Source organism: Colletotrichum lupini, chromosome 10 (genome assembly GCF_023278565.1).
Source record: "Colletotrichum lupini chromosome 10, complete sequence".
Lineage (NCBI taxonomy): Eukaryota > Fungi > Ascomycota > Sordariomycetes > Glomerellales > Glomerellaceae > Colletotrichum > Colletotrichum lupini.
In genome coordinates, this window is record NC_064673.1 from 1,610,760 (window position 1) to 1,629,209 (window position 18,450).

The window sequence follows — 18,450 nt, forward strand, 5'->3', positions numbered from 1 at the left end:
ATCGAACAAAAACTTCGGAGTAACTTTTCTTTTCCGTCACTGAGATAGGAGACCCTCCTGAAGCAGCCCAACCTCAACCTTGAATAAATTTCGTTATTCAACTGATGCCCACATCTTGCATACGATTTCTGTACACGGCCGAAAGTCTCATCGCCACCAAACCACCCAGCGCGATCACACTCGCTGCACTCTTCATCTCGAGAACATTGAGGACTACACCAACTTTTTGTCTCAGCCAGTTTCGAAGCTCAACTGTGACCAAGGAATCCGTTTGCAGCGGAATTGTCAGGTCGACGTCCTCATCTTGTCGCATCATGAAGCCCCGCAATGCTGCACCAATCTCCCCAGCCAGGAAGTGTTTCGCCTCGTCTGATTCCAGCTGCGAGGGATCTAACACACATCTCTGAAGATAATTTTTCAGAGTACTTTCTGATGTGTGCTGATCGATAGGACCGTCTACAGACACAGTCTTTGCTAGGAATCCGGCCCGTGGATCTTGCTGCCAACCGGTTCTGTTTATGGAAGACGAAGACCGCATTCCGATGGCAAGCTGACTCGGATTTGAGTAGCCTTCCATCGAATGCAGTAAGGGCTGCGTATGAGTCCTCTTCTTCGCTTGAGATCTCTCAATCATCAACTCCATGGCATCAAGGAGGTCCTGTTCATGAAGGCAATGCTGAGAAGTTGAGCGAAGAGCTTCGAGGCGATTGGGCTCTCTGGCAAGAACACCGATGTCTTCCATGATGCCGATATCAAGTACAGAACATGCTAGACCCTGAGAATGCCGGTACTGAACAAACGCATCGAGGAATGCGTTTCCGGCAGCATAATTGGCCTGTCCAATCTGTCCTCCCAACCCCGAGAGGGAGCTGAAAAGAAAGAAGAAGTCAAGAGGATCTCTCTGTGCTTGAAGAGCGTAGTGGAGGTTCCAAGTTCCTTGTACTTTTGGTGAGACGGCAGTCTGCCATTGCTCAAAAGTCATATCGGTGAAGTGAACATCCTGGGACGTAGTAAGCATTTATCCAGAAATCAGAAGATGCCAGAATTAGGACATACCTGAAGTACCATTGCAGCGTGTAACACCCCAGCAATTGGAGTAGTTGCTGAGTCAACCATCCTCACCACATCCGTCATCTCGTTGACACTACCAGAAACGGCTTGAACCGTGCAGCCTAGAAATTCAAGCTCCTTGAAATATGCTGAGTGGGCGACATCTTTGGCAGATCTGGAAAAGAATATCAAATGACGAGCCCCCTTTTCGATGAGGAATCTTCCGGTGGCTTGACCCAATCCTCCAAGACCGCCGACGATGACATAGGTTCTATCCGGACGGAGAGATAAACTTCGTCGTAAGGGAAGAGCCTGGAGCTCTATGTTGCTCTCGGGCATCTTGATAATAACTTGGCCGATGCGCCCTTCACTTTGCAAGTACTTGAAAGCTGACAGTATGTCAGAAGCTGGAAAGACTGTAATGGGCTGCGAGGGCTTATTGAGTCCAAACTTGTGGAACAAGAATGCCTGCTCCAGAAGACTGCAAGGTCTCATGTTAGTGAGTCAAACTTTGGATGTGGAAGATCTCAAGACTATGGTCTTGGAACAAGGACCTACCGAGTACTCTCCTCGGGCTGGTGAACTCTCATTTCCTCGAGGTCAATGTTCACCAAAGTTCGGTTGCGGCAACTCTTCAAAGTATCCGCCATTTGTTCTCCACCATGTCGTACTTGTACCATCGTTCCAAACGGCTTGAGACATGCCCAGCTCTCCTGCATAGATTCAGGACGCGTGCTGAAGACGATGTCCACACCCCGGCTATTTGTCTCGTGTAGAATCTCAGGCACCAATGAGGTGATATCGGAGCTCAAGATACGGTTGCTCGGAATACCGTACAACTTCTGCAGATATCGGGCTTGTGTCGCATTCTCCGTCGTGCAGAACATCTGGAGCAGAGTTGAGTCAGGCTTTCATCCCAAATAGGTCCGCGCGAGGATGGACGAATGGAGCTTACCTCTGCACCGACCATTTTTGCGACTTGGATAGCAGCTAAACCAAGAGCACCTGGCGTTGAATGAATCAGAAGAGTCTAGAGAGTCAGCAGATGCCCAAGTAACGATGTGCTTATCTCGACAAGAAGAGCCTACCTGGTTCTTCCTCAACCTGCCAAGCTCCATAAGTCCATAAAACACCGTGCTATAAGAGTAAGGATACGAAGCAGCCTCTTCAAATGTCATTCCGTGTGGAATATCTGCACAAAGAGACTCCGGGACGATGATTGTGGTGGCTAAGGAGCTACAGAGGTTAAACGCAACACGATCACCCACTCGGAATCGACAGGCCTTTGGCCCGACAGCTGTCACAACACCACTACCTTCAAGGCCAATTTTGGCGCAAGCGCTGCTGCTGTCTTTTAAGTGACCCGATGAGAATTTTGAGTCCTTAAAATGATGGTCAGTGTTCCGAGCCTTTCAAGTCATTTCTGGATCTTTCAGTTGACGTACCTCTGCGTTCAGACTAACAGCTTTCACTGAGACTTCCACACGATCATCGCTCAGCGTCGTGGCTTCTGACTCTTCCCATGTTGAAGATTGCAAAATTCCGGGCTTCTTCATCCTCAAAACCTTGGGTGCACTCTCGCATCGCTGGCGTAGGTCGTCGGAAACCTTGACAGAATGGAACCGACATATTTGAATCAACCCCCCGGAGCTGACATATTCAGAATCCGCCTTAGTGCCGTCAATGCTGCTTCGGTCGCCAAGAGACTCGAAGACAGTGGTCATGGCATCCCATCCGCTACCGTCGTAAGATTCCAGTTCAAAGGTGACCAGGTCAATCGACAATTCTCTCCGGATGCTGCGGGTCACACCCAGTGTCAAAGAGTACCTTGGGTCTTTGCATTGAATTTGAGAGGCTGCAGTGATCCAAAGGAATCTCTCATCCTGCGCAGAAGACAGAGACTTCTTAAGGTTTTCCCACTGGATGCTATTCATGTCATGAAGGAAGGGGCCTTCCAGATCTAACAAACACACGACGGCCTGACCATGGGGCAGCTCCTGCCCAAGGGAAAAGAACTGTGGGCAAATACCGCGGGATTCTAAGTTGCTTGTTGCTGCAAAAACCAGATGATGACTTGGGTCTTGACAGATGATGCTGGCCTTGCTCATTTTTGGGAAGTCAGCAAATGGTGTGGCGACAGTGACCCTACCATGCTCTCCTGCGAAGGTAAAGGTTGAGGCATTGTCGAAGCCAGCGTGACTTAGTTGGTTCAGCAATATATCAGGACTGCCCAGGGAGCCGTAGCCGAAATCGAAGTTAGTAGATAGCCCGTATGCGAATCGAAGAAGGTTGGATTCGGGGTTCGCATGTTGAAGAATCAGATGACCTCGCGGACTAAGCAGTCTTCGCATGTTGATTATGGAGACGTTCGAGAAAGAGGATAGCGTAGGTTCGGAGATGATGAGATCGAATGATTCTTCCGAGAAGCCCTGTGATGATAGATCTACGTCCATCACGAACTGCTTGTAGGTAACAGCCGGTGCTGACTCGAAACGGGTTCTCAAAGAATTCGGCGGTTTTGAGAAAGCGCCGGTATAAACGTAGCTACCATATGGAAAGTTGATGTCATTGGAACACAATAACTTCGATAGCAAGTCATCGCTCTCTCTCGCGCCTATGTGTAAAACTCTCAACCCTGGGTTCTTGTGCCCTAGAAGTCGAACAAAGTCGGTGAAGTCTACGTCAGCTATGAGGTTGGCAACTCCATCGAAATGGCTGGGCTGTGCGAGTGGCTTCATCGCATGGGGCAATCCGGAGAAGCAGTCTGCGCCAAAGGTATGCACGCGGAAGATCGACACAGAGGCGTCCAACGCAGGAGTCCGCTTGCAAGACTCTGCCATTTTACCGATAGCCTCGAGCCTTGCCTTGTGATTCATCGTTGCGATGTCGAAAGCGTTGAGGACATCTGCGTACCGCCCAGTCATAGCCTTGCGATAAGACGCATCAAGCCAACTCTTGTAGTTCACAAAGTGAGGTTGCGTGGCAGGAAGAAACTGAAGCTGAGTTCTCAGATCAACGATGCAGGCCAAAACCAGTTCATTCAAAACGTTGAAACTGGCATCCATTTCCCGACGGCGGAATAGTTGAGTCAGCTTCGTGAAGTTAATGTCTGGCATCCACTTCAAAACGACACCAGCGTGAGGATCATCTGCTTCTTGGTCACTGGTAACTCCACAGAGTTGAGTGACCTCTAAGCCAGAGATCTTGATCACGACTTGTCCATCGGAAATTCCAACAATATTGCTCTTGGCAATTACTTCAGCCTCGTTATCGGCACTAGCGACAACATTGATCTGTCCGGTTGGTCGAGCAACATACACCTCTTGGATGTAAGTGGGAACAACTAGACCTTGGAAGTTTCGCTCCAGACCATGGGCCTCGGATATCATTGCCACGTGCATGCTTGTGTCGAGAGTAACTGGATGAATCGAATAGGGCGAATTGGTGTAGCCTGCGAGCTTGCCATCCAGTGTTGCAAAAGCCTTGGCTTCCCTAACATGTGAAATGACGTTGGACAAGCCCCTGAAGTTGGAACCGTAGTTCAGACCATGTCTTTTCCAAGTGTTGTAGAATGAATTTGCTGAAGCTTGACGTGGTAGGATAGGCATGTCAGGGACAGCATGCCTCCGATCTGAGCCGGGTTTGCACTGGCCAAAGACATGGCTGACCCATACTTCACTCCCATCTGCAAGTGAGGATATTGAGAAATCGTAAACGCTCTTGTTGCTCGAAGTATTTGACTTTGACGGATTCAGTATCGTCACAACCTCGACTGGCTTTTCATCGAGAACCAAAGCTGCCTCCATGGACACAGCTTCCAGTGTAAAGTCCACGGACCCGTGAAGCTGCCTCAGAGCCTCTCCTATCATAGAAATGAAACCAGAGGCAGGAAGTGTGATGTTGTCCCGGATGACGTGTTCCTGCAGCCATGGAACATCCTCAAGCCGTAGAATACACCTCCAAGCGGGGCAGGCGTCCGAAATCTCTTCGACGCGAGAGCCGAGAAGTTCGTGATGGTCGAAAGTTCTAAAGCGCCAACTGCGAGAAAGTCTACTTTCTTGCCAAAACTCCTCATCGTAGTGCCATGGATATGTCGGAAGATCTGTTAGAAGCTGTCCAGGTGGGTTGACGGCAGTCATATTGATATTGATGCTAGCCAACCAGAGCTCCCCTCCGGTCTTCAGAACGGCTGAAACGGCATCCTGATTGCGCACCAGCGTCGGTATGTATTGGGCAGGCATGTCATTGAAGTTCAGGATTTGACGGATAGGCCCGGCAAGGGCGGAGTGAGGACCAATCTCGACGAAAATTGGAGATTTGAAATCGTCTAGGACTCCCTGTACCGCTGTATTGAACAGAACAGGCGAGATGACGTTGAGAACCCAGTATGTATGAGACATGTCTGTGCTCTTCTCTCCTGTCACAGACGAATAGAACGGGATTCGCGGCTTCTTGTTCTGAAGCAGTCCCTCCAGACGGGATGTAAAACCTGCGGCGGCGGTCTTCATATGATCTGTGGCAGATATCAGTCCGGCGATCACGATACGAAACCGGGAGCGGTATGACATGAACTCACGAGAGTGGTATCCGCACTCAACGCGGAGCTTCCGGGCGAGAACATCCGGGTGCTTAGAGCTGAGCTCCAGAAGAATCTCCTCAAGAACATCGCTCTCGCCTGACAGCGTGACATTGGACGGAGAGTTATCACAGCCGATGATGACACCTGGGCGAAGAAACCGCTCAATCTGTTTCCTGCCGAGACCAACTGCTGCCATGCTGCCGTTGTGTGCAGCTTTGATGAGACGAGTGATCTGACCGCGGTGATAGGCGATCAAAATAGCCTCTTCAGCTGTAATTGCACCAGCCGCATAGGCAGCAGCGGTTTCGCCGGAAGAATGGCCTACTACTGCAGCTGGCGTAACGTCCCATGAGCGAAGTAAGTCGACGAGCGCGACTTGGATCGCAACTAAGCATGGCTGCGAAAACTCTGCTTCGTGGAGGCGGCTCTGTCCTTTCGGGGCAGATAGTAATTCTGAGAGTTTCAGGTTATCAGTTGGGTTTCAGAAAGTTTTGTAGACAGTACCAACCTCGTAGTGTCCATGGTGGAGGATCTGGAAGACCTGCAAGAACTCCACTCATGGCATCGATCCTGTCTTTGAACAACCCCTCTTGCTCTAGAAGTTCTTTGCCCATTTGAGCCCATTGGGCTCCTTGACCCGTAAATACCCAGACTACATCTGGTGAGGCCGGTGTTGCTTTAACAACTGATGAAACCTGAAAGGGATTGCTACCGTCGGTCACACAGAAAGCTCGATATGGGTGTGTCTCTCGGTGAGATGCTAACGAGTGTGCGACGTCGCCCAAGCTTGCAGGGTTGTGACTCAAATAACTCTGAATCTTGTGGCCCATAGCACTGATAGACTCAGGATGTGTGGCGGAAAGTGGCAAGAGTTGGTGTTTTGGAACGTTAGTTCCTGCGCTCAGGCCGTTCGTTAGACTGGAAGTTGATATGCCAAAGCATGAGGCAGATTCCAGCAACACCTACGGAAACCAAGTTGTCAGCTCCAAATTCTTGATAGAAATTCTACATCCATCAAATTGGATACTCACATGAGCATTCGAACCACCGATACCAAAGCTGTTTATTGAGACCCGCTGATCTTTACCAGTTGGCCAGGGTATAGGCTCTGTGGGAACTCTGAGTTTGGCACTCTTCCATGGAACTTGAGTCAAAGTTTTGATCAGTAACTGCTTTCAGTGGTGTTGCATTTTGATGTCACTTACTTTGAGGATTAGGAGTCTTGAAGTTGATGTTTGGTGGTATGGTGGAGTTCTCCAATGCCAGAACCATCTTGATCACGCTGGAGAGCCCAGAAGCCCCTTCGCCGTGACCGATGTTTGGCTTGACCTAATAGATCTTGTAAGTAACCGATCTCGAAAGATTTTCCATGGCTTTCAATTGCTTACTGAGCCGATATAGATACCGTGATCACCCCAGACGTTGGCCACTGCACTGACTTCCAGGGGATCCCCAACCTAAGCATGAAAACATATACTTAGCCAAGTTGACATGTCTTCAAAAGTTCCTGCAATAAACTTACAAAAGTACCAGTTCCGTGACACTCTACCATCGCGGTCTTAGACAAGTCGGTGATCCCAGCCATCTTGTGTCCCCTTCTCATGAGCCTTTCGTGTATTTCAGGGTTCGGCGTCGTCAGTCCTAGGGTTCTGCCATTTCCCGCAGTGCAGGTTGACCGAATAACTGCCCTGATAAGATCGCCATCGCGTACTGCATCCGACACCTTCTTGATGTAAATGGCAGAGACGCCTTCACCGCGTGCAAATCCATCGGCTTCGGCGTCGAAGCTTTTGCATGCTGCTGACGGAGACAGCACTCCGTTTTGCTGCATGATAATGGTGTCCTTAGGGCTGAGGATGAGGTTGACACCCCCAACTATGGCAGATGAACAGTCTCCGCTGTGGAGGTCTTGGCATGCCTGATGCAGTGCAACAAGAGATGCGGAACATGCAGTTCGAACAACGACGCTGGAGATGTTGTGAGAAATCATAAGAGATAAACCATGGTAAGAGACTTACCTCGGTCCCGTTAGATCAAACTCATACGACGCCCGATTGGCAATGATATAGTCTCCATACACATCAGGTCGAACCTGTTGGAGGCTTTGACTGTCGCGAGACTCAAGCTGACTCCAGTCTTCTCCCATGGTTCCAACGTAGACCCCAACATCGTAGCCTCTCCATCTCGTGGAACCTGAATTCTCAAGGGCTTCATAAGCAACTTCGAGGAATAGACGTTGCCGGGGGTCCATGAGTTCGGCCTCCTGCTTTGTGAAAGACCAGAAGCTAGGGTCTACATGGGCCAGGTTGATGTCATCGAGAAAATAGCCAAACTCGCTGGGAACGTGGGCAGCTTTTCCACTGCCATACCAGGTGTCGATGTTGTAACGACTCTTTGGAACTCAACAACGTCCGCTTCTGCCGTTGACGAGGAGGTCCCAGTAGTCGGTAGCGTTATGGACGCGTCCTGGGAGTCTCATGCCCATGCCTATGATTGCGATGGGCTCATACAGACAGGGCTCTTGATGGGTCTCATTGCAAAAACCATTCATTGGGGGTTTGGTGCTATTGGTCATGGTGTCAAGTCGATGTGTAGAGATTGATAGTACAGTCCCCTTTCCATACTCACTGCGTTCTACCCATAAAAGCGACAACAGGCACAATGCTTGATTATATGCGGGCTTTTCTGGCAACTCTGTGGTTCAGTCGTGACAAAATCTGCTAGATTGTTACCGAAATAAGAGACATGGCTTACTTCGAGGCTATGAGTCCAAGAGTGAATCAGCCTTTGACATTCCAATAGCGTCAATCTAGGCATGCAAAGAGTTGGCGGCTAATTCAGGAAAACTTGATTACATTGGTTCTTGTCCGGGGCTCCCTACACCTACAGTCATCATCGCGAATCGGTACGTAAAGGAAACTTCCGAGGTCCGCACATCTGTTCATGTGGCCTGTGATATTCATGAAGCTGATTCGGTCGGGAGAGGTACGGCACAGCAGGAACACGAAGTTGACCCAACGATCCAACCGCATTAAGCTTATAACCCGACGGCGTTCCATATCTTAGGTCAGACGGGACTTCAGTGTGGTGGATATCCTTCAAAGTTCTCACCAAAGCTGAGGTGAAATCTGCCCCTTCGTTGGCTGCTGAGTCCACAAATATGCACTGTGCAGACTTGTTGGTGGTAAGTGTCGAAAGAATACGTCAACACACCATCTTCTTGTGGGATGAACCCCTATGACATTTTTTACAAAATGGGAGGAATGCGTGGTTTGTCGAGCTGCAGCACAACATCGGTAGGATGCGAAGGATCAAGAGTTGTACGGCACAGCGTCTTGGTGGTTGTCCCCCACCCACACCATTTGCGACCTGCATGCTGGCGAGGGAGGATCCGACTCCCCGTGTCCGCATACCGAATGGGTTGCAAGATATGGAGCAGATAGGTTCCTGCACGTTGGCAGATACAGTGACCGGAGTTGAAGAACAAAAACCTGGAAACAACTCCGAACATCACCGGGCGTTCGTTGTCTTAACTAACTATTGGTAAGAGGCAAATTGTTAATATAATCAACAACCAGGACTCTCGCCGAAGTCTTTACAATCCGATACGTTTTCTTCTATATTAAAACGCCCCTCTATACTGACTTTACCCTGCGGAAAACCGGCTGTTATATCTAACGCTCCAATTATTAATACGCCATTTATTAGTATCCCTATTATAGGGTAGTTAGTTCGAACCGTAGTTAATAAAGAGATTAATTAAACTATATAAATATCTACGTAATAAGTATAAAAAGGAGGTTCTAACCGTAAGTTAGGCTAGCTACGATAATTATAAATAAGGCCCCTAATTAGCCCCTATATAGTTAGCTATATACCGTAGTTAAATTAGACTTCTAATCTAATATTAACTCTCTCTTTTTTTTATCGATTTAACTATTATAGTTAGAGGTATAATTCGACCTCGGGCCCGTTTACTAAGTTATCTCTTTTTTCCCCTTTTCTTTACTCTTTTTATATAACCTATCTCGTTATTTATATAGTAACTTTTTTATTACTTATGAATTACTTTAATTTTTTATTTAGTACTACTTTTATAAAAGCGTTTGCGAAGTTATTTTTATTATTAATTCAATAGATCTTAAGTATTTCGCGCCTTTCGTACAATTACTTAAGGACTATAATATCGATTATAAGCCTCTTTTCTTTTATCGTTCTTAATTTAATAAGGTATTCGTATAGCGAGTAGGAATTAATATAAATAACCGTTAGAATAAGTAAAAAGTAAATTCGATTAGTAATTTCTTTTAGCGTTATTAAAATTGTATAAGAGAGGTTAACGCTATTAATTATATTATAAACCTCCGACGCTAGGATACTTCTCGTTATTTACTTATTTTTAATTAACGAGTAATAGATTATATTACCGTATATAGTAAATTCGCTCTTATTTATACTCTCGTTAACTTAGATAATAATATACTTTAATTATAAAGTAAGGTCGTTATTATTCGTAAATGACCTATTAACGAAGACGTAGAGCTTATTAGTTATAAAGTTAATTAAGTAGTAAATAAGACCTCGATCGAGATTCGTTTATTACTACTTAAGCTACTTATTAAATACTTTAATATTTTATTTAGTTAGATTTATAGCTTGCGCTACCCTAGCGTAGTTAAAAGTTATTTTAAATTAATAAATACTCATAATATATACCCCTCGCGCGAGCTTAGCCTTATACTACTTTTTAATATTAGTTATATTTAAATCGACGAGGTTAATCTTCTTACCCTACCCCTTTTATTAAAAAACGATAGTTTCCCTTTTAATTATAAAAATCCCGCCGTTAAATACTAGGGGGGTATTTATTATAAAAACCTCTTTTAGCTTCGCTACGAAGCCCGCTTTTTAAAGCTCTTTATCATCTTTTTTTATAAAGTTAATATTAAATAGGCTTAATATATTATTAATCTATATTTTAATAATTTTAAATTAGGTACCTTCGTACTCTACGATTAGTAAGTACGGGTCGTACGTAGAGGTAATTATTAATAGTTAATTAATATAAAAATCGTAGTAAATAGCTTACTAATAAGTGCCCGATTTTGCGAGCCTATATAGTAGTTTAAATACTTCAATAATCGTACTTTCTAAGTACTTACTAACTATTTCCTTTAGTAAATAGGCTAGGATTTTCCTTATAAGCCCTATAGCTAATTAAGTATAGGCCTAAGTAATATCACGGCTCTAAATCTTATATCCCTTCTTCTATAGCGATGCTATTAATACTATTATTAATCGTTAGTTATAGCGCTATATAGTAAGCGATTATATAAGTAGCGTCGCCTTTTTAACGTCGCCGTACCCCTAAATTACGTATTTAAACTTCTTATATAGCTAGGGTATTCCTTTTTTTTTAATTTTACGAACTATTTATAATTTAAATATATAGAGGTTTATATATTTTTCTAAGTTATATAAGATAAATCGATAGACCCCTTAATTGCGAAGAGTATTTATTTTAATAAGATCTAATCCCTTATACGGCTTTTTAGTAGTTATAATTACGCCTTTTTTACGTAGTTTAATTACTAGCTCGAAATTAGCTTTCTCTTTTACTATATAAAAAGTATTAATTACCTCGTTGTTAGTAATAAATTATTACGTTAGGGCTTACTATCGTAGTCTTCCGTAACGTTTTATTAGTAGTATTAATACCCTTTTAGTAATTTCCTCTTCTTCGTTATTTATTAGTACTACTACGACGATTTTATTAAGGATAATCTTTTATACTTTTACTACGGGTTATATAGTTTCCCCTAGCTCTTTTTTCTTTTATAAGTTAAAAATTACCTCGTTAAGATCTATATAATACGGTCTAACTACTATAATTAATATATTGAGTAACTAATTATAATCTCTCGTAATTATATAAGAGCGCTCGTTAACGGAAATTAACTTATATAGCCTAGCCTATTATTAAGTAATTTTGCGCTATACTCGTATATCCGAATTTAGTAATATATCTAGATTATCCCTTATATTAGGCCTATTGCGCGTAGTAATTACTTCGTTAACTTACTTTTTTATACTTACTTCGCGCAGTGCTTATATTACTTTTTTAATTACTTAGGCTCGTTAGCTTATACTTAGTAACGGTAGCGAGGCTAAAGTCGTTCTTAAATATGCTCTAAATACTAATAGCGTTAGTATAAATCCGTTAGGCCCTATAGTATTATTATAGTATTTAAGTATTATTTAAAAGTATTCGTCGTTAGTAGAGTCCGGATTTTCCTTTTTAATAATTCTTAACGCCCTTTTTAATTACTAGTGTGCCCTTTTTACCTTTTTAATATTATAGTGCGCTTTAATAAGTACGACTTTTAGCTATATACTATAAGCCGTCGTATTATTCTTAAATTCTGCCGACTTAAAGCTAGTACTAGCGTCGGTTTTAATATTATTTAGCGGTCCTTAGTATATATCGATCTAGCTTTTTCGTAAAGCTACCTATATTATTTTTACTTATAGATCCTAGAGGAATTGCCCTATTTAGAAAAATATAGCTACGTTAATTATATATAGTACTAGCCGACTATTTAAATAGAAAATATCGATAACGATTTCCTAGTTAAAGTTAAGCTTATTACGTAATTTAAACTTAAATTTACGTAGGCTCTGCGTATTTATTTAGTATTAATAATATACTTTTATTAACTACTTTAGCGCCCCTATTTTAATATTATTATTACTTAATTACTTTAGGAAGTTATATAGCCTCGTAACCGACGGGTACTTAAATCTCTAGTATAGTTTTCTAAGTTTACTTTCCGTTAAGTAATTAATTAACTTCGTATTATTAATAAACTTTATAAACGTATACCCCTATTATCGTTCGACTATTTTCAAATACTTACTACTAGAGATTCTATTCTTCGTATTATCGAATATAATACCTAGTCGATCTATATTTTTTAAATATAAGAGAAATAGGGTATTAATAAGTAAAATATAGAAAATTATCGTTCCGAAGTACGTCTCTATTTTTACTATACCTAAGGCGACGATTTCCTTACTTAAGCTAAAACTAATCCTCGTAATACCCGCCGTTAACGTATTAAGTATTACTAATACGATCTTTTATAGCGCCTAGAATTACCCTTTTGTTTTAGTTAACTATTATAATACTTCAGTATTTAAAATAATCTTATAAAAATTATCTAAGCCGTACTTTTCGCTCGTATAAAATACTTATATAAGCTTAGTATTTAAGGGATCTAAGTAATATAAAAAGGACCCCTCTAGTTATCCCTAGATTTACTTAGTACTATATTCTTTTTTTTTAGATATTAAGAGAGATAGCGTCTTCTCTTTAATTGTTAAGAAAATAGGCTTCGGCCCTATTAAATTCGCCTTTTTAGCTATTTCCGTATTCGTCGTCTAAGGGACCTTCCCTTACTATTTATAAATAAAAACCTACTTATTAAGAGCTTTTATTACCCTCTATTCGTTTAGCCTCGTATATCCTCTATAGGCTAACGGGGTAAAAAAAGACTAGTTAATATCGTCGATTTCGTTATAATTTAATTCGTTAGTATAGGGGGTAAGATCTTCTTTATTTTCCGAATCTTTTATAAGGGGTATATACTTTAGGCCGCTATTTTAATTACTATTACTAAGTTCTATGCCCCCGGATCTGCTCTTATATATAATAAGGAATTAGTTAAACCGACGAGGGCTAGTCTTACTATTTACTACCCTCGACTTTTTATACTATTCGTACGATTTAGTATGCTCTTTCTTAGAGTAGTTACTTAACTAATATCTATTTTTTTTATAAATATAGTATTACCTCTCCCGTTACCCTATTTATAAGTTAAATCTCTACCTATTTAATAAATCTAAGCCTCCTTACTAGTAATTACCGTATTTAGCCTCTTTTCTTTTCCTATTATACATTTAATTAACCTAATATTATTAATAAGGGCCGTCGTATGCCTAGAGGTAGGTTTAGTACGGTATTCTTACTTTAATATTAAAGCTAGATCTTAGCCTCGAGTAGAGCGTCTCGTAGTCTTTAGGTAACTAATATAGGGTTATTTTTACTTTTAATATACGCTAGACTGCGGTATAAAAATATCTAACTTTCTACTTATTTATCCCCTTATTTAGCTAGGTTTTTACTAGCTTATTGATTCGATCGATAAGCTCTTTAAAAATCTCTATTCGCAATTTACCCTCTATTATCCTAGTTATAAATATAAAAAAAATTACTTATAGTTTAAATAGGAGCTTTAGGTTCTTATTATAAGTCTCGAAGCGGCTTCGAATTACGTTAATTATACTAAAAAAGTCGTTTTAATTAAGATTACGCACCGCTTCGTAATAATAATTAGAGGCTTTGCTTATAAATACGATATTAATTATTAAATAGTACTAGTGTTCCCTAATTCCGACTTTTTCGTAATAATCGTAAAACATTATTAGGGTTTTTTATAAGACCTTATGTTACGAAGGTAACTTTGTTTACCTTATTATTCGCCTTATTATGAATATTACGTAAGCAACCTATATACCATATTAATCTACGATTTCTGTAGATTATTATAGGTATTGACTATGTAAGCAATACTGCTTATATAAGCTTACGTGAGCAATGGAAAGTACTGGAAGGTAACTGAATAATCTGGAATTTACTCGAGGCGGAATTACGTACTACGATTACGCATTCACTTACGTATACGCTTATTAATTATATCATAATTAATAAGCAATGGAATATTCTAGTAGGAGGTTTTTATGCCTATGTATAGGCGTGTATTTGCCTACCTAGACCTTTCGTTAAGCAAGCAACTTCTCATATAGTAATTCAACTATATTACTCTCTTTACTACAAAAACCTCTTTTATATACGCTTATATCCCCTATATTCATATATTCTTGCTTCTATATGAATATTCACTTTTTATATTCTTTATAAGAATATCCCGCATTACCTCGTTAAAGCTATACGTGCTAGAATTACGCAGTGCTTTTTTATATTATATTATTAAGCTCGTTCGTTACGTAGGTATTTCTTTTTACTAATTTAACTAGTTAATTTCTAATCGCAGGCCAGCTATAGAAAAGTTATTTAATAAAAAAGCTACTCGGGGCGACGATAAAAAGCTAGTTACTTAAGTAGTTCCGTTAATTAATATAGTTTAATATAATAAACGTCGACCTCTCGTAAGTAATAAAGGGCTACGATTACTTAATTCCGTATAGTATTTAAAAATCGCCTCCTTTTTTATCTACTTCCGTAAGGTTAATTAGTATAAATCTCTTATCCCGTATAATATTAAGAGGTCGTCTCTTTTATATAGCGAAATACCTTACTAATTTATAATAATAGAATTTAATTATTAATTAGTATTAGTATCCCTATTATAAGGTAGTTAGTTCGAACCGTAGTTAATAAAGAGATTAATTAAATTATATAAATATTTACGTAGTAGGTATAAAAAGGAGGTTCTAACCGTAGGTTAGGCTAGCTACGATAATCGTAAATAGGGCCCCTAATTAGCCCCTGCGCAGTCGGCTGTATGCCGCGGTCGAATTAGACTTCTAATCCGATACTATTATATACGGTAGGGGTTGTTAACGAAGTGACGTTCATTCGCGGCGACTCCCTCTTAGAAGTCATATTGCAATCCTCGCTGAAGATATCTATACCGAGGCTACGGTTCGTTAATAAGAGCCCAACGCCGTATAACATACCCCATTCTAATTATTTAACCTCTTCTAGACTTTTAAGCTTTTGATATAGAGACGTTAGCGCCCTAATGGAATTCCACGCCCCAGACCTAGTGTAACTGCATGCACGCTTACGGCCGAACGGTCTGGCCTGTATCGACCTCGCAACCAACTGCCGGTGGACGTATGCAGAACTCAACGCCGATATCCAACGCGCAACCGCGGTCCTATCCCAGCATGGGGTCTAGATCGGTGATAGAGTGGCGACCGTATCGGTCAATAATGTCCATCAGATCATTCTGCAACAAGCACTGATGAGGCTGGGCGCAATCCATGTCCCGCTGAATTGGCGCCTCGCCCGGCCCGAGCTCGCGAAGCTGTTGGCCGACTGCACCCCGACCATTCTCTTTACAGATCACGACGATCTACCGGAACTGCCTCTTGGCTGTCGCTACATTGGGTTTTTGACATTCTGTGCGAGCGTGGATGCCGCAGAGCCTGGCCCTCGGCTGGAAGCGCGGCCTTTGTACGAGACGTGTATTATTCTTTACACATCCGGAACCTCTGGGGCGCCCAAGGGGGTTATGTTGACCGGTTAGAGTATCTTGGTAACGACATTCAATTTTAGCATTTTGATAGAAGTCGATACGGGGAGCGTCTTCTTGTGCGACGGTCCTATGTTCTACTTTATGGGGCTCGTCGCCCAGATATGGCCCTCGCTTATGAGAGGTGGCACCTTTATCGTCTTTTCCAAATTTCAACCGGAAATAACTAATGTCCGCCTGAGCGATGCCGGACTCGGCGTTACTCACTACTTTTGTGTGCCTCAGATGGCCGAGGCTCTTGCCGGCGTATCAAATTTCACCCTATCAGCATGGTCAGCCTTGAAAGCCCTCTTTACTGGTGGTGCGCCTAACCCTCTAGCTAGGATTAAGTGGTGGCTGGGTCGTGGGGTCCGAATGGTGGATGGCTATGGATCGACTGAAATGGGGACGTGCTCTGGAATGCCGCTGTTAGCAGAGCTTATTAGTAGTAAGGCCGGTTTAGTGGGTCTTCCGGGCCCGTTGACGGCGGTCCGAGTTGTGGACGGAGGTGACCAGGAAGTTCCCGTTGGTGAGCCTGGTGAGATATTAGTCTCAGGCCCGAGCGTCACGCCGGGCTATTGGAATCGACTAGACGATAATATGGTTGCTTTTACTGAAGACGGCTGGTTTCGGACTGGGGATATCGGGCGGGTCGACGAGGGGGGCTATATTTTTCTTATCGATAGGCGCAAGAACATGTTCATATCTGGGGGAGAGAATGTGTATCCCGCCGAAGTTGAGGCTGTACTGGCTGAGCATCCCGGGGTATTAGATGTTATAGTTGTGGGCGTTTCCGATTAGCTCTGGGGCGAAGCCGGGCGTGCCTATGTTATTATAGCGCTAAACTCTTAGCTAACTTACGGGGATTTGGTTAGCTATTGTTAGTTACTAATTGCTCGGTTTAAGATTCCGAGAGAGACTGTCTTTGTCGGGAGCTTTCCTCGTACAGGGTTAGGAAAGGTCTAAAAGCATATGTTGACTAAGGACTCTGTAGCAAGACTTTGAAGTTACGAAACTATTTTGTTTAAAGCCTTTGTAATATCGAAATTTTGATAGCAATTGTAACAAAATGTAAAAGAGTTAAGGATCCCTCTAATGCGCTGTAGAATGTAAAAGATTGCGTCGAGGGGGAATCGAACCCCCGGCTCCCCGACGCTGCTTGATGGCAACGGAGAATTTTATTACTAAACCATCGACGCTGATAATGAACTCATGTGGAGTTGTGGATAGAGATCGTGAGAGGGCCTAGGGCTGATGGGTTGTGGTGTTGCGGTGCTGCTAATTATCGTGCTCTTAATCCTAGAGCGCCTCTCGATTTTGCGACATAGTTGAGGTGGGCAGAGGAGATAAGGTAAGAATACTAAAAAAGCTAAATTCCTTTCCGACTATCGGTCTTATATAATCCGGATGGCGGGAATGAGATTGCGGGGGCACTACCGCGGTTATCCTATGTGTAGTTCGGCACGCGGACGGTAATCTTGTGAAAGTTGCTGATAAGGATTCGAATCTAGACCCCGTCTTACGGCGTAGGATGCAAGCTGCATAACTTAGGCGCGTTGACTAAATATCAGCTTGCTATATTGAGTATCAAAGTCCGTGTTAGCCAATCGCTGGGCAAAACTAACTAATGAAACAATCCTCGTTTAGCCTACGTGCTGTCACTCTAAGACAAGCGCTTATGATGTTGATAGTATCGATATCTCACCGCGCAGCCGCTAAAGAGCCCCTCTATTGAGTTTGCTGTTGCCTAGTTATAATTTGGGGCCTTTGCCGAGGACGCTACTGACAATTTGCTCCTTTGTGATTGTCTGTAGCAAGTCAGTTGGACATTGTTAACCTGGAAATCCGTATTTCTATTTCAGGTGGTCGTACACCCATTTTTCTTCTAACTTTACTATGTTTGATACTAGCATCTCCATCCTCTAAAAATGCCCGGTAGTGGAGCATTCTGGGGCTTGACCCCTATTATCGACATCTAGAAGATAACCTTGGTATTGGTTGTCGGTGTCTTACTCTTATTCTACCTTTTTATCATCCACCTGACGGTTCTGCCCCTAATCCCGGGCATCCTTTATAAACGGAGATGGCGATGGATGCTAGCGGGATACCTCGCCCCCCTCGGCACTTACTGGCTCCTGAGCGGTGAAGTATTTAGCTGGTTTTCTTGGGAATCACTCGATCTTAAGTCACCGATCGTATAGATATTCCTCCCGACCTTCTCCCTTAGGAGACCCACTGTGATTCTGGCCGACTTACTAGAAATCGAGGAAATTGCTATGAGGAAACTGGGTGAGATGGATAGGGCATCGCTCATCTACGACATGTTTGGCTTTATCATGCCGAACGCAACGTTTAGTATGAAGACAAATGACAAGTTGAAGTCTTAACGACGCTTATGGGGCGTTGTTTTTTTATCGCAGTTCCTCTATGAGGTCGCTGCTCCTAGGTTCTATGAGTCTATATCACGACTCATCGACTTGTGGAAGCTCAGGTCCAAGGCTA

General features: G+C 42.8%; 3 protein-coding genes and 1 non-coding gene across 4 annotated transcripts; 2 read left to right on the forward strand and 2 right to left on the reverse strand.

Moving 5' to 3' along the window:
• Positions 1-97: 97 nt before the first annotated feature.
• CLUP02_17667 (beta-ketoacyl synthase domain-containing protein) lies at positions 98-8,592 on the reverse strand (the record flags this gene model as incomplete). Its single annotated transcript, XM_049296575.1, has 14 exons — positions 98-1,000; positions 1,057-1,531; positions 1,609-1,937; positions 2,006-2,080; positions 2,139-2,432; positions 2,496-6,082; positions 6,138-6,591; positions 6,661-6,773; positions 6,835-6,958; positions 7,018-7,086; positions 7,152-7,596; positions 7,648-7,989; positions 8,384-8,390; positions 8,517-8,592. The coding sequence occupies 14 exons, from the start codon at positions 8,590-8,592 to the stop codon at positions 98-100; spliced, it is 7,293 nt and encodes a 2,430-aa protein (XP_049137799.1).
• Positions 8,593-15,678: 7,086 nt separating this feature from the next.
• Positions 15,679-16,749, forward strand: CLUP02_17668 (AMP-binding enzyme; the record flags this gene model as incomplete). Its single annotated transcript, XM_049296576.1, has 2 exons — positions 15,679-15,890; positions 15,993-16,749. 2 exons carry the CDS (start codon positions 15,679-15,681, stop codon positions 16,747-16,749), a joined length of 969 nt encoding a protein of 322 aa, XP_049137800.1.
• Positions 16,750-17,066: 317 nt separating this feature from the next.
• Positions 17,067-17,147, reverse strand: CLUP02_tRNA341. Its single transcript has one exon. It is a non-coding gene; the product is annotated as a tRNA-Gly (tRNA).
• Positions 17,148-18,031: 884 nt separating this feature from the next.
• Positions 18,032-18,335, forward strand: CLUP02_17669 (uncharacterized protein; the record flags this gene model as incomplete). The annotated part of the gene is made up of 2 exons (XM_049296577.1): positions 18,032-18,090; positions 18,176-18,335. 2 exons carry the CDS (start codon positions 18,032-18,034, stop codon positions 18,333-18,335), a joined length of 219 nt encoding a protein of 72 aa, XP_049137801.1.
• Positions 18,336-18,450: the final 115 nt, after the last annotated feature.